The sequence below is a fragment of the Phodopus roborovskii genome, unplaced genomic scaffold (genome assembly GCF_943737965.1).
Source record: "Phodopus roborovskii unplaced genomic scaffold, PHOROB, whole genome shotgun sequence".
Taxonomy (NCBI): domain Eukaryota; kingdom Metazoa; phylum Chordata; class Mammalia; order Rodentia; family Cricetidae; genus Phodopus; species Phodopus roborovskii.
Genome location: NW_026126525.1, coordinates 2,110,048 through 2,124,751, shown reverse-complemented (window position 1 = coordinate 2,124,751; position 14,704 = coordinate 2,110,048). Strand labels below are relative to the sequence as shown.

Here is a 14,704-nt window from a genome sequence, read left to right as displayed (position 1 = left end):
CAAGGAAAAACCCCATGAGTTGCTTGAGGTGGGAGTGACTCATTTCACAGTTTTCCACCCCACTCTTCTACAATAGTTCTTGAGCCTTAGATGGGGGGTGACACAGATGTCTGGCTATTCTCTAACTCCAGTGGGATACCTAACCCTCCTTGCCCTGTGTCTTCCATATATTCCTATCAGTAGCTGGCTTCTGCATCCTGGACATCCATGGAGCCTGTGCATTTCTCTAGCACTGATGAACTCAATGGAGCTGGCTTTGGCTGATCAGTTTGGCCTAAAGCGAGGAAGGAGTGGTGCCCACCTCCTTGGCTACACCAGCCTGCAGTCAAGGCTGCTATCTACCTCGCTATCAAGCCTAGTGATCTGGGCAGCTGCCTGCCTGCAGGCAGGTCTAATGCAAGCCTAGTGATCTGGGCAGCTGCCTGCCTGCAGGCAGGTCTAATGGACCCTTAAGTGGCATTGCTTTGCAACTGTAGCCAGCGGATGCCTCTCTATATTGGCCACAAAGGGCCTGCAGCTGGGTGAACACTCTACTCTAGGAGAGAGAGATACAAAGTATACTCAATAGAGACAACAGCTCACTTCTAGTCTAGCTTAAACCTTTCTACCTTTTGGTCAAGCCTAGTTATCTGGGCAGCTGCCTGCCTGCAGGCAGGTCTAATGGACCCTTAAGTGGCATTGCTTTGCAACTGTAGCCAGCGGATGCCTCTCTATATTGGCCACAAAGGGCCTGCAGCTGGGTGAACACTCTACTCTAGGAGAGAGAGATACAAAGTATACTCAATAGAGACAACAGCTCACTTCTAGTCTAGCTTAAACCTTTCTACCTGTTTGGTCAAGCCTAGTTATCTGGGCAGCTGCCTGCCTGCAGGCAGGTCTAATGGACCCTTAAGTGGCATTGCTTTGCAACTGTAGCCAGCGGATGCCTCTCTATATTGGCCACAAAGGGCCTGCAGCTGGGTGAACACTCTACTCTAGGAGAGAGAGATACAAAGTATACTCAATAGAGACAACAGCTCACTTCTAGTCTAGCTTAAACCTTTCTACCTGTTTGGTTCTAGCCCCCTATGCCTTAGATGATGCCCATTGCCTTTGATACTCTTAGGGGCCAGAGAAACACTTATAGTGAGGTTCATTACTACCTCCCTATTGTCGGTGCTGTAACTAACTAGTCAAGGTCTCAAAAATAAATATCCACAGTTACATGAAAGTCTAGTCATGTAGTTCTTGAATTTCTGAACTCATATTTTTGTGAGGCTGGGTTTAGTCTCATGCGTTTTAACCCAAACAGCGTGTCACAGTACACTAGCTTCAAAACCAGACCTGAAAATCCAACTGTCATCTCTCTTTAGATATTGGAGAGATTTTCAAAAGTGTAAAACAATGCCATCTTTCCGTGTTTTAGAACATTTAATTTTTCATAATAATAAATGTTAGCATGTAATGGAGTTTTTTTTTTCATTTTTGAGTTCATAGTTTTGTTGATTGACTTTCGTGAGAAACATTAATGTGCAACCAACAGTTTTTATATCATACATTTACTCTTTTCATAAATGAATACACTTTTTAAATGTGTTTTTCATCTCTAATGTTAAATATTCAAGAGCATAGGAAATGCTTTGGGATTCCCGTTATTTTTTGAGCCCACTGCTCCACAGTGACATTTTTCTTCCTGAAATTGTCTGCTGCCTAAGTGAATGTAAGGAATTTGTGAAAGACACAACAGCCAAACCCATGGAAGAACAGTGGGCTGCAGCAGTTGCTACTGTCACCAAGTTGTCATCACTGCCCCAGGTGAATGAGCATCTGAATCCATCCTTTTATTTCCCCAACAACTGCTCAGAGCTTCTTGGTTTCCAGGAATGATGGCTGGTGACATGATTGCCACCTCTGCAGCAGAACTTGGAAATCCAGCTGACGCAGAGCCTGTCTGTGTCAAGCAAGTGACCTCAGTACAGTAAGAGAGGTGACAGTCGTGGTTGACTGAGGAAAAGGCCCTTTGCTCTAGGACTGATTGAAACCATTGGGTGCTTTTGAGTGGTTTGCCTGTGCTGGCTTTAAGGACACTGCCGGTTAGTTTTTGTCAGCTTGATTCCCACTAGAATCATCTAAGAGAAAGCATTGGGCAAGTTTGTGGGGCATTTTCTTGAGTAATGATTAGTGGGGGTGCAATCCACTAGGGTTGGTGTCTCCCTTGGGCTGGTGGTCCTGAGTTGTATAAAGAAACAATCTGAGCAAGCCATGGAGAGCAGGCCTGTAGGCAGGGATCATCCATGGGCTCTCCTTCAGTTCCCGCCTCTGTATTCCTACCCTGCTTGTGTTCTGCCTTGGTGTTTCCTCAAAGATGGGCTGTGACCAGGACCCGTGAGCCAAATAAACCCTTTCCTCCCCAAGTTTCCCTTGGTTGTGGTGTTTATCACAGCACTAGAAAGCAGACTAGGACAGGCACACATGCACAACATAGTAGGCTCAGTTCTCAAGAACCTGAAGGTGGCCGATGGAGTTATCGTGGAATTGTGTTTCAGTAGGATGGAAAAACCACATCAGTGCCACTCAGATTTCAAGGAGGCAGGCTGAAATTTCCCAACATAATTAAAGAATAAACTCAAAAGAGTAAAGCCCAAATTATTGTTTAAGAAACAGTTGTAAGTGGGTGTGGTGATGTACACCTTTAGTCCCAGCACTCAGGAAGCAGAAGCAGGAAGACCTCTGTGAGTTCTAGGCCAGCCTGGTCTACAAAGTGAGTTTTAGGACAGCCAGGGCTATGTAGAGAGACCCTGTCTCAAAACAAAACTAAAACCAAGTAAAGAATTGCAAAGCAATAAGATAGAATGAACAGTATGTTAACTTTGCAAAGCCATGGCCACCAACAAATTCACAGGAGTTTCATGGTGGATGTTGCGAGAGTGGGCACGTGAGAGAACAGACTGAGAGGGGGTGCCCATTTCCCTTCCCTCCCGGGAGCCTCGGGTGCACAGGGAGCTTTCAGTTGCTGTTGTTTACATAGCCATGGCTTTTAAAGTATTTGGAGTAGCCGGAGGGCTAGAGAGGCGGCTCAGCACTTGAGAGCACTTGGTGTTCTTACAGAGGACTCTAGCTTCCTCCTCCTGCAACCTCTAACCCCCATATCTCCTCAAAGCCCCGCCCCAGCTTACAGTGGAATGTTGTAGGGCCCAGGTGGATGCCATGACCTGTCAAGAAAACAGCACTTCATAGCACTCCTCATCTTTTTCTTCCTTTCCCCTTTTCCAACGTTCCCTAGGCTTTGGGGGCAGGGGGCAATTTAATGTCTCATTTAATGCTGAACAGTCATTATTATAGAGATACTATTTTTGTGTTCATTTTGTATCACTGTAACAAACACCTGGGATAAAGCAACTGTAAAAGACTGAAGGTTTCTTTTGGTCCATGTTCTTAAACACTTTAGTCCATTGTCTGTTTACCTATTGCTTTTGAATCTTTGGCATGTAGTTACATCTAGGCCAGGAGCACATGGCAGGCAAGGCCTACTGGTCATGTGACAGCTAGGAAGCTGAGAGAGAGGCACAGTGTCCCCGAAAGGGATGCTCTCACAGCAACCTAATTTCCTTCTACTGGACCTGATCTCTTAAAGGTCTTCCTCCTCCTAAAAGCACTGCAGGGTGGCGGCCATACCTGTGGCGGCCATACATGTGTTAACACCTGACTTCTAGGGAGCACTCATGCAAAGTGTAGCAAGTTTCCTGGGCAAACTGGTTTCTCAGAATAGAATATCAGGATATGTTTGAGAGTCACAGTGGAATGTGTCATGTAAGAAACAGAAAAGGAACAAAAAGAGACACATTTAGACAAAATAAACGTGAGGAGAAAATCACACACACAGCCTACTAAAGGACAAGCAGTAGCCACATGGTTTCTATTCTCTGTGGAGTAAAGGAAGCACCATGAACAGATTCCAGTAAAGCAGTACAGATGGATACAGAAATGGCAGGGACTCTAAAGCACGGCCTGAGGAGATGAGAAACAGCAAAAACATTTCAGAGCGTAGCTCCCTTCTCTGTGGCGTCTTCTTGTTCTACTTGAGGGTGTGAGGAAGTGAGGATCCAGGGAATCCCAGGGTATGTCTAAGCCAGAGGAGCACGGAGGGAGCTTGGTTACCAGGTGCTAACTTGGCTGTATGTGGCCCTCTTTATTTCTTCCACTGGTGGTCCATCACTGGCTCAGGAGCACTGTGTGTCCCTTTGACCCTGCTCCTGCAGGTTCACAAAAGCATTGTAGACATTGCTTAGTAGCAACAACAAAATGTCCTATGTGATGTCCCAAGAAATGTTAACTCACCAGCATTCTCTCCTTTCTCAGAAACATGATTCCAGTGACAGAGTTCCGGCAGTTCTCGGAGCAGCAGCCCGCCTTCCGGGTGCTGAAGCCATGGTGGGATGTGTTCACGGACTACCTCTCAGTGGCCATGCTGATGATCGGGGTGTTTGGATGTACTTTACAGGTGAGTGTCTCGCCCTTGGAGGACTGAAAGCCAAATGGTGCGACTTCAGGGCTGGCTCTTCTAGGCCAGGGGTGCAGCTCGCTGGTGGGAGATGCCTGGGATAAATACATAAAGCCCTGGGTGCAATCCCCAGCACTGTACAGGGCAGAAGGAGAGGAGAAAGAGGGCGTGAGAAGGGAGAGGAGCTAGCTGGCTGTATGGGAGGTCACAGGTAACAATTAGGTAGTCATTTCTGTCTATATATAGCATTGGTAATCGGGCAGGGAACACTTGCTAAACCTTCCTGACAAGATGGTGCTGTGCCAGAATGCAAGGGAGCCACTTGCTGAGGTGACATTACTTGCTGAGGTGACATTTGATCTCATTAACATCCAAAAGGGCTCCTCATCTTTCATTGCCTTCACATTGAAGTGTTCACAATGCCACTTGCATTGTCAAATACAGCTTTTGAGCTTTCTTTGATGCTTATGCTTGAGCCTGAGTCTTTCTGGGAGAATTAATATTTTGGGGACAGGCCAAAGTGTACTTACTCAGTGTCTAGTTCTAAGTTAAAATGTAACTCAGTCACAAATGCATTCTGTATGGAAGCTGTGTATCCATGTATCAAATCCAGATATGTCTTCGTGCCTGTTACTGTGCCAGGCACCACACTAGAAGGACCTAGATACTGTATGTAGTTGATGGGGGAGCTAAGCTTATAGGCGAGCAGAAGAGGCTATTGGTGTTGCCACGAAGCACAGAGGAAAGAATTTAGCTTAGCCTAGACATGAGAAAAAGGTTTTAGTTGCATTAAAAATTGGAGAATTAACTGGCTGAGTAGAGGGTGGCAGCTGGAAGAGTGGGGAGAAGGTGCCAGGAGACTTCTGCAGAGTGGGTGTCTTTGGGAAGGCGTCAGTGTGGTACCTGGGACTGGAATCATCCAAGGAGAATGAGGGAAGGGGAAGGATGCCAGGAACAGCACTGAAGAGTTCTTGAAGGAGAGATGGGGAGCAGTAGGGCCAGGTGGAGAGCAGGAGAGTCCCGTGCTCAGGGAAGGTGTGGGTAACAACGGCAGGTAGCTCCCAACTGACTCACGAAAGAGAGAAAAGTAACATCTGGCCCCCTTAGAAACCAGTTCGGTGGTTGGATAAGTGGGTGGAAGTTAGAGGTTGTGGGTGGATGGGACCTTCAGGAAGAATGGGTGGAAGATGCAGGAAGAAAGAGAAATCTCCAGAAACAACACAGTGTAGAAATAAAGGCCTTTAAAACATGATTATTGTTAACCGGGAGTTGGTGGTGCACGCCTTTAGTCCCTGCACTTGGGGGACAGAGGCAGGTAGATGTCTGTGAGTTCCAGACCAGCCTGGTATACAGAGCTAGTTCCAGGACAGGCTCCAGAACAATACAGAGAAACCCTGTCTCAAAAAAGCCAAAAGAAAAAAAATGGTATTGTCAATCATTAAAGTGTGTCCTAATGTTGCTTGTGTGCCTGGCCGGCATCCTTCTGGACATGTTACTTGCTGTGGTGACTCATTCCTTCCTCGTGCCAACTCTCAGATAGGAATTGTCACTATAATAAGTACACAGACAGTAAGGGAAACTTCCCAGTGGGCAGCATAGTCATTCTTTAAACCCAAGAAATTTAGATCCAGAGTCCTCATTCCTCGTCCCTAAGACCATGTTCACTGTTTTATTTAAGCAATAAAAACATTTTGCTAGCTACCCTGGTGGTGAACACTCATAATCCTTGCACTTGGAAATTGGAACCAGGAGTAAAATCAAGGTCATCCAACATAATGAGTTCCAGGCTAGCCTGAGCTACATGAAGCCATGTCTTAAAACAAAGAAAACCACACTTCTGTTCTCCCCACCCACTCAGAAAAGAATACCAAGGAAAAACTAAAGTCTAAAGCAGAAGGAGAGCATAAGTATATTTTCATAAATAAAATAACTGTTGAAGAACACACTACTCTGTGCTGGGCACTGCTGTACTGAGAATTGTCAGTGAAGGAAGGAAAAATAAAAGATAAAAAAACCTCTGGCTGTTGAGGTGGGTCAGTGGGTAAAGGCACTCGCCAAGCCTGCCCCGCAGAGCTGGGTCCTAAGAATCACATGGTCGAGGATTACTGATTTCAGAAAGCTGCCTCTTCCTGCAGCACATGCAAGAGCACGCACACTAAATGAACAATCAAAACCCACCTCAGCCTGAGGGGAAGGAGAGAAGAAAGCAAGCAAAATCCGGGAGTAAATTATAACAATTGATGCTGACAAGGCCTCCAGTGGCTTCTGAAAGGATTCTACCAAACTTGATGTTTTTCTGTTTGTTCTTACATTATATGGCTCTTAGCAACCTCAGGAAATCTTTTTAAAAATGTTTTCCCTGTTAAATTGAGACTTCTTGGGGCTGTCGATTTGTTCAGATCACCTCCCCTGGTGCTCAATTGCCACTTTAAAAATACAAGTTTACAGGAATGCAAGTGCCGAGGTGCCCCCACAGTCACCCTGAAAACCAAGACAATTACTAGTGTCACACTACACAGCATGAAGTGAATGGGTGCATGAATCACTTATTTCTGAGATTTCCATTTAATATTTAGGACCACAACTGACAGTGTGTAACCAAAACCACAGAATCGCAATTGATAGATAGAAAGCAAATGTTAGAGAAACTGGAATGGAAGGAGGGCAACAGAAGCATGAAGTCCTCAGATGGGACCAGGACCTGAGTGGCTTTTGGCCAAGGAGTTGGAAGATGGGCAGGGACTGGTCACACAGTTGAAAGGAGCACTCCAGGCCAGAACAGGGGTGTAGAGACATGGGGTGCTAGCCCCTTCACTTCCTCAGCCTCTGTTCCCCTGGCGACCTGATACAGGTAAAGCTTCAACTCTGTTGCTAGGTAACAGTGCTTATATGTGACTGCTGATTTGTCAGGTTGTCTCAGCTAAAAGCGATAATTGCCAGATTAGGAGCCATAGCATTGACTCCTATGACTTTCAGGAGCATTTGTGTCTGGGAGAGGTGTAGACTGTTCTGTCGTATAAGCCTGACAAGAGGGACTGGGGAGACGCTCAGAGAGCAGTGTGGAGCATTGCAGTAAGAGTTGCATAGATTCTCCATCAAGGGCGCAGCTCAGGGCTTGAGGCTGTGTGATAGAGCTGCTGTTCTGGAGAACCCTGTCTGTAAGTGGTGCCAGTACTGTGTGAGGCTTATGTCATACGAATCTGGGTATGAGGCGAACCTAGGAAGCCCTTGATAGTGACCCAAGCAAGCAAGGGTTTCCCTGGCATAATAAAGGTGAAGCTGATACCTGAGAGATGGTGGCAGCCATGTCACATAGAGCTTTGTCAGTTCTGGAAGGACTCAAATGGACCGTTATGAGCAGAGGGTTTTCGTGAGGTGGTATTGTCTGTCTGTCTGTCATTCTGTCTATCTACAGTCTTACGTACCTGTTTATTTGTTTTGATTCTTTTGAGACAGGGTCTCACTATGTTGTTCCCTTGGCTGTCCTGGATCTCACTATGTAGACCAGGCTGGCCTTGAACTCACAGAGATCTACCTGCCTCTGCCTCCCAAGTACTGGGACTAAAGGCGTGTGCCACCATGCACGGCTCAGGGTGGTATTTTAACAAAACCACTGCAGCTGTGGAAAAGCATTGTAAGTGCAGGCAGGGTGGCATACTTATAAGCTCAGCACCCAAGAGGCAAAGGGATCACAAGTCCATGGCCAAGAAGCAATTTCCAGATGGAGCAGAGTGAGAGTGTCTCATAAACCCAACCCTACAAGTGCAGCTCGAGCTTGTCTAGATAAAACCCCCAGGAGAGAGTGATCCAGACCAAGGCACTTTCGCATGGGAGCTAGAGGGAATGTACAGGTGCAAAGGAAGGGAACATCGGTTGACTACTTGGAAAGCCAGTACAATAATCCAGATATTAATCTAGTGCCTCAGACCAGGCTAGAAACTGTAGCCCTGGATGTATTGAAGGAAACATAGCAAGGGTTTCTGGATGATTGTTAAATGTGAGGGAAAAAAGCAGTGGAGATGTCTCAGGGTTTTAGACCTTTAACAACTGAACAACTGGTTTTGAGTATGCTGCATTTGAGATGTATGTCAACCCCCAGGCTGTGATAGTGGGTGCATAGGTGGAGACATAAAGTGTAGTCATGGACTGTTGGAGGTAGATGCAGACACCCACAGCCAAACATTAACCTGGGTTCATGGGGACTCACAGAGACTGAACTGACACCCAGGGAGCCTGCATGGGGCTGACCTAGCCACTCTGAATATATATATTACAATTGTGTAGCTTGGTCCTCTTATGGGACTCCTAATATGCTTGCTTTGGGGATCCTACTCCTTATACTGGGTCACCTTGCCCGGCCTTAGTACACGGGGAAGTGCTTAGTCTTACTGCAATTTGATATACTATGTTTTATTGATACTCATGGGAGATCTGCCATGAAGAGGAGGGGATTGGGGGCGGGGGAGGGGCTAAGAGTGAGATTGGATGGAAGGAGGCAGCAGCCAGGATGTAAAATAAATAGATGAGTAAATAAATAGAAACATCCCCCAAAATGGAGGGTTAGCAGTCAATATTCATCCCCCGGATGGAGGGCATGATGGGTCTGGGTAGAAGGGACCCCCTTGACTGGGAGCATCTGCTGCCAGAGGGAGTCACAGTGTCTTTTATTTGGAAGGGACACTAAAAGGTGAGCCTTTGCAGCTTAGTTTCTCTGTGGTGTAAAAGGAACACATCTGCAGAGACTTGGTGGTTGTGGATAACAGGGAATGGTACCAAGAGAAGCAGTGCCATGCCGGCCTCAAGGAAGGGGACAAATATTAACAATGGGTACCTTGGGAAGAAGGTGCCTGGGTCTTCAGGAAGACTGCGCATCTGACTGTGCAGAGCTCCAACACAGGGCAGGAACTTCCTAAGGCTTATATTCCAGGGCTGGGTAGAGTACAGAAAAGAGGACTCAGAAAGTTGGGAGAAATAGCCCTTAGCTTTAAACCAAATAAAGAGAGAATATGTCCACCAAGATATCTGTAGTGCATCTGGGGATCGGCTCACTTAGCAGAATACTTAACTGGAATGCACAAAGCCCTGGGTTCCATTCCCAGCACCACATAGACAGCAAGGAGGTTTCGATCCCAGCACATGGGAGGTGAGACAGAAAGACGGGAAATTCAAGGTCATCCTCAGCTGTGTAACAAATATAAGCCCAGCCTTATCTATGACACCATCTCTCAATAAAATAAAAGTAATGTCTCCAGTGGATATCACTCAGGAGAGGTGTCTGAAGTTCTGGGGCCTAGGGATGCTTGCCAAGCATACTTTAAGACTCCTTTTTTGTTACACTGTTACAGTCATGTGTCTGCAGCTAATTCCCATCCTGTCTCTGTTGTATGGAAGCTGTGCGAGTAACTCAGGATCACCCACCTCTGCTTTTATGACTCAAATCAGATAGGTTAACTAGCCTGGGCTTTTTGCACATGTTGTTTCATCTTTACAGTCCTTGAGAAGGAATCCGATGCTAGCAGGCTAGATACAGAAAGTGTGGTCCTTGATGCCACAGTCCCAAGGAGTGAGAGCATTGCATCAAGTTACCAAGTCTACAGGGCTCTGAACTCATACCAACCACCAAGACAGCAGTGGCCAGGGACCACGTAAGGTACTAAACACTGAACAAAAGGTACAGCCCCAAACCCTGGTATTAGTAGTTTGAAGATCTTGAAAATACACAAAGTGATGTTTTGCACTGTATGGACCTCACTGACTTGAGAGAATATTCAGCATGGTGCCAGCATCTCAGTCACTGCAAGTTAGGACTTGAAGAGAAGACGACCTAGTGAGATCTCAAATAACACTAGAATGGGAAGAAAAGTCAGCGCAAGCAGAAGGCAGTCTGGTCATTTCACAAACCCTCCGGGGATCCACAGTGGCAGAGGCCCAGATGCCATCTTGAGGGAGGGCAGAGTCAAGAAAAGTCAGCACCCTGCTTGTGGCACACAGTAGAACCCCCCTTAGCCAGGATGTCAGCAGCACTGTGGTTGAGTAGCGTGTAAACAACCTGTATTGGAATCCACACGGACTTTCTTTAGTTCCCAGAATGAGCCTGGAGCAGTGAAGTCCTGTTTCTCAGCTAAGGATTTAGAAGGACAAAAGTTGGGATAGCTTTTCCTGTAGCTGAGGGCTGGGTACAGGAAGCAGCACACCAGCTCTCAGGCCCCCTCTCTCTAGCTCAGTGGTTCTCAACCTTCCTGACACTGTGACCCTTTGTGTAGTTCCTCACGTTGTGGTGACCCCCAACCATAAAAGTATTTCATTGACATTTCATAACTAATTTTCCTACTGTTGTGAATTGTAATATAAATATTCGACACCCAAACGTGTCAAGACACACAGGTTGAGAACCACTGCTATAGCCTGTGCACAGACACTGTGGAATGTTTTACCCACACACACTGTTGTGGAACACTGAGAGATTTTAGTGTATAAAGCTACACGTAAAAGCAAGTGCAAAGTGATACTGGGGGGATTTAAGGACATTAGGGGTATGAGGTTACAGATGCCAACCCTACAGATTCGGATTTTTTTTAAAGGCTGTTCACCATTGCCTGCTATAATAGCTTCTGCATTAAAGAAACAAGAAAAAGGCTGCAATAAATTATTAAAGAAAAATTTAAAGTGTCCAGGAGTCACACTGTGGTGAACAAACTGTTCCTTGGGAAAGGAGTACATGCTCCCATCCGGGCTCTGCTGCGGGAGTCCTCTGAAACTGGCCCAGTAACTGTCAAATCTTGAAACACAAAGGGCCCTCTGTGAAGCTTACATTCCTTTCCCATCTCCACGGTGATATTAAAATGACTAAAATGTACTTTATGCTGCACTATTCCCTGGTGAAAAAGGAAAGTTTGGTCCTTCTTTCTGACCGTAGTTACAAAGCAAGTTAATCCCTAGATTTGAACACACAGCAGGGCAAAATCCGTAGTAGTTGGGTCATGATTGATTGATGATAAATGGTAACACAACAGCTGAAGTATCTTGAAAATCACTTCCTCTGTGGCCAATCATGCATGTTTATCTGTTTCTTCCTAAAATATATTGTTCATATAGTATAGTACAGTCCAGCTTTGAAAGCACTAGGGGAATGACATCATCTATAAAAGGGCTGTTGGTTAGGCCCTTTCATGCCCTGAAATGCAAAAGTTGGAATCGGCCCTTGTCTTGTTTGTCTGACAAATATTTATTTCTAAGCAAGTAGCTATTTCAAAACTACAGTGGCAGAAAAACATGTGTAAATAACATTCCGTATGTGACACCAGTCCACAGAAGAAACAGGAATCAATTCTGCATACGCCAAGAGAGTCTAAGAGTGTGCATATCCTATTCCTGTACAGTTATTCACTCTCAAGGACCCACAGTATAAACACCCAACTTTGTGCTATAAACAGCACTATTCAAAAACCCAACACACTCAAAACAGACCAAATCCTGAGAGGTCAGTCTGTTGCTTCCTGGAAAAACCAGATTGTTTTAGAGTTCAATGACTGTGGGTTATCTTATAAGCCAAATGCACAGCAGGCAGCCTGACACAAATGTAGAGTGAGCAATTAGGGACCAGAAACAGGAATTGGGGGATGCAAGTCCCAGGAAGCCCCTGGGACTTGCCCTGCAATTGTTACACAGGAAAGGTATTTCCTGCTTTCTGAGTTGGGTGGGGGCTGCAAGAGAATTATTTCTATGACTTGAGACCATTTACCAAAAAAGAAAAAAAGTTTGCCCAGGGCAAACTGGCCAATGGGCTCATGCTGTCAGCTCGCTCAGTAGAGCTTTTGGGGACACTTTGGTTCCTGGTGCGCATGGACATCCATCTTATTCTCTGTCAGGCTATGGCAAGTGACTTTGGATGGAAATCCTCACAGGCAGCTCATGGAGAGTCCCAGCTGGAGAAATCATGAACTTCAGAGGGCTTCCGTGGGGTGGTAGACTCTGAGTTTTGCTTCTACTATAGGTAGAACCCAGTTCTTACACAGCTTTTGTTTAAGGTGAAGTTTAATATCCAGGAAAATAACAGAGGCACCAATGAGCAGGGTTAAAATAAGACCTCAAGTGGGTGTGGAGGCTCGGGCTGGGATCGCACTTTGGGAGCTGAGGCAGGTGGAGTACAGTAAACGTGATGCCACCCTGGGATACAGAGACCCTGACTCCAAGAGAAAAAAAGAATCAGAGACTTCATCCAAGATATGTTTATAACTGTGCCCACATCTATATCACCATTCTACTTGGAAGTTTGGGGGGTGTTAAATAAAAACATGTCTGTGTTAAGACCCCTTCGTTATTATCGGATGCTCTTGGTCTTGCTTGGCACTTTGCTTCTCCTCTTCTGTCACTGTGACAAATTAAAGCCCAGTATGTTCCTGGCACCAAGAATGAGTCGGGCAAAGGGCAGGAATCCAGTGTCTTAGACCCTCTGACACCGTGCATTGCCAGTCAGTGAAAGGGGCATTTCCCTTCACCTGGACATTGTGGATTGATACTATTTTGAAGCATTTTTGTTGGGGTGGGAGTTGAGACAGGGTTTTCCTCTATGTAACAGTCATGAATGTCCTAGAACTCACTGTGTAGACCAGGCTGGCCTTGAACTCATAGAGATCCACCTGCCTCTGCCTCCCAAGCGCCAGGATTAAAGGAATGCGCCACCACACCCAGTGCCGACTGTTTCTTAATGCTTTCTTTTTTCTATGTGAGACCAAAGAGATTTATCATGTGTTTAGTCTCCTTTGCTGTTTATGTGTGTATAAATCCTTCAAAGCCTCTATTTAATGATCTGGACCGGCTCCATGTGGTGGGTGGTGCCTGTCAGCCCAGTACTTAGGAGGTAGAGACAGGAGGGCTGGTACAAGCTGGAAGCTAGCCTGGGCTACATAGTGAGTTTCAGGCCAACCAAGGGCAAATAGCAAAATAAAAGGAAGAAGATGAGTCGGGGGGGGGGGGTTGTTTACCATGGTGAGGGGATGATCTTGTATTTCTCCCTCAGTCTTCTGACTTCAGGTCCACTTTTCCTCTTCCACGATGACCCTGTCCCTCCACTCCACACACACACCCAGAACACTGTCAGTTCTTATATTCCCCTCAGGAATCAGAGGCCCTGCAGAGATTAGGCTAAAGCAGAAGCACATTTTAATTGTCAGCTGGGAAGTTTCTAGCTTGTGTCTGGAGCCTTTCATTTTGAAACGTGCTGCTGCTACTTCCCCTTAAGCCAATGTTCCTTTGTTAAATCATGTATTTTTATTATATGCATTTTATAATTCCCATCCTTTTGGAATGTCTAGCATTCATATGTGATTTGTATGTGGTATTGCATGATATTGGATGGGCCAAGAATAATATGCAGGTTCCTGTTCTTTGTCAAACCCTGGAGAAAGGGGTAAAGACGAACCATGCATCATCCTTGGGGACAGGAACTCACTGCATACAATATATAAATGGGCCGGGCATGGCTGCACACACCAATCACACCAGCACTTGCAAAGCTGGGACAAGGGGATGGGGGTTTCAAAAGCAGCCTTAGCTACAGAAACACAACCTGGGTCACATGAGACCCTGTCTCAGAAAAGGGATAAATGAGTGTACTGATTAATTAAACGTTCATTAATTAAATGCTACCAGCTAGAAAGATACAAACCATCTAAAAGGAAAAATAAAAGTGCCACTGAAAAGCAGAAGAGAAACCCGGTGTCTGGGAAACAAGCCAACTACCAATAGACAAGCCCTTCACGGGAAGCATTTAGGAGTTCAGTGAATAACAGAGTTGTTGTGATTTGAATAAGCATGTTACACATTTCAGATCACACAGAAGTGAGACTGTCAATACTTCCAATCCCCAAAATTATTTATAGATCCAAAGCAATATTCATAAAATTCTAGTTAGAATTTTTTAAAGAGACTTTATAAACTTCCCCAAATTTTAAATGAAGAATTCTTATTTATCATGATAATGGGAAAAGAATGATTTAAAGAATGAAAAGACTGGGAAGGAGAAAGCAGTGGGGGGGAAGACAAGAGTCACATAAAGTGATGATGTGTGTACATCTGTTCAAGAGTGTGCACAGTTAATCCCCTTCCCTGTGTGTCTTCATACATGTCAGCCATGTGGAAATGCTTGTGTGTGTACTCTTGTGCAGAGTCACATCCAACCATCTCCCCCAGAGGACTCTTCTGCTTTCCTTATAGACTGTATTA

General features: G+C 45.6%; 1 protein-coding gene across 2 annotated transcripts in view; it reads left to right on the top strand.

Annotated features, from left to right (window-relative positions):
- The window catches only part of Lrrc8c (leucine rich repeat containing 8 VRAC subunit C), a 76,266-nt gene that overhangs the window by 42,557 nt on the left and 19,005 nt on the right, over positions 1 to 14,704 (top strand). For both annotated transcript variants that reach the window (XM_051198146.1, XM_051198147.1), the window contains exon 2: positions 4,339 to 4,480. In XM_051198146.1, the coding sequence (XP_051054103.1) occupies positions 4,343 to 4,480 (138 nt within the window). In that variant the 5' untranslated portion in view covers positions 4,339 to 4,342. The remainder of the gene's footprint in view (positions 1 to 4,338; positions 4,481 to 14,704) is intronic.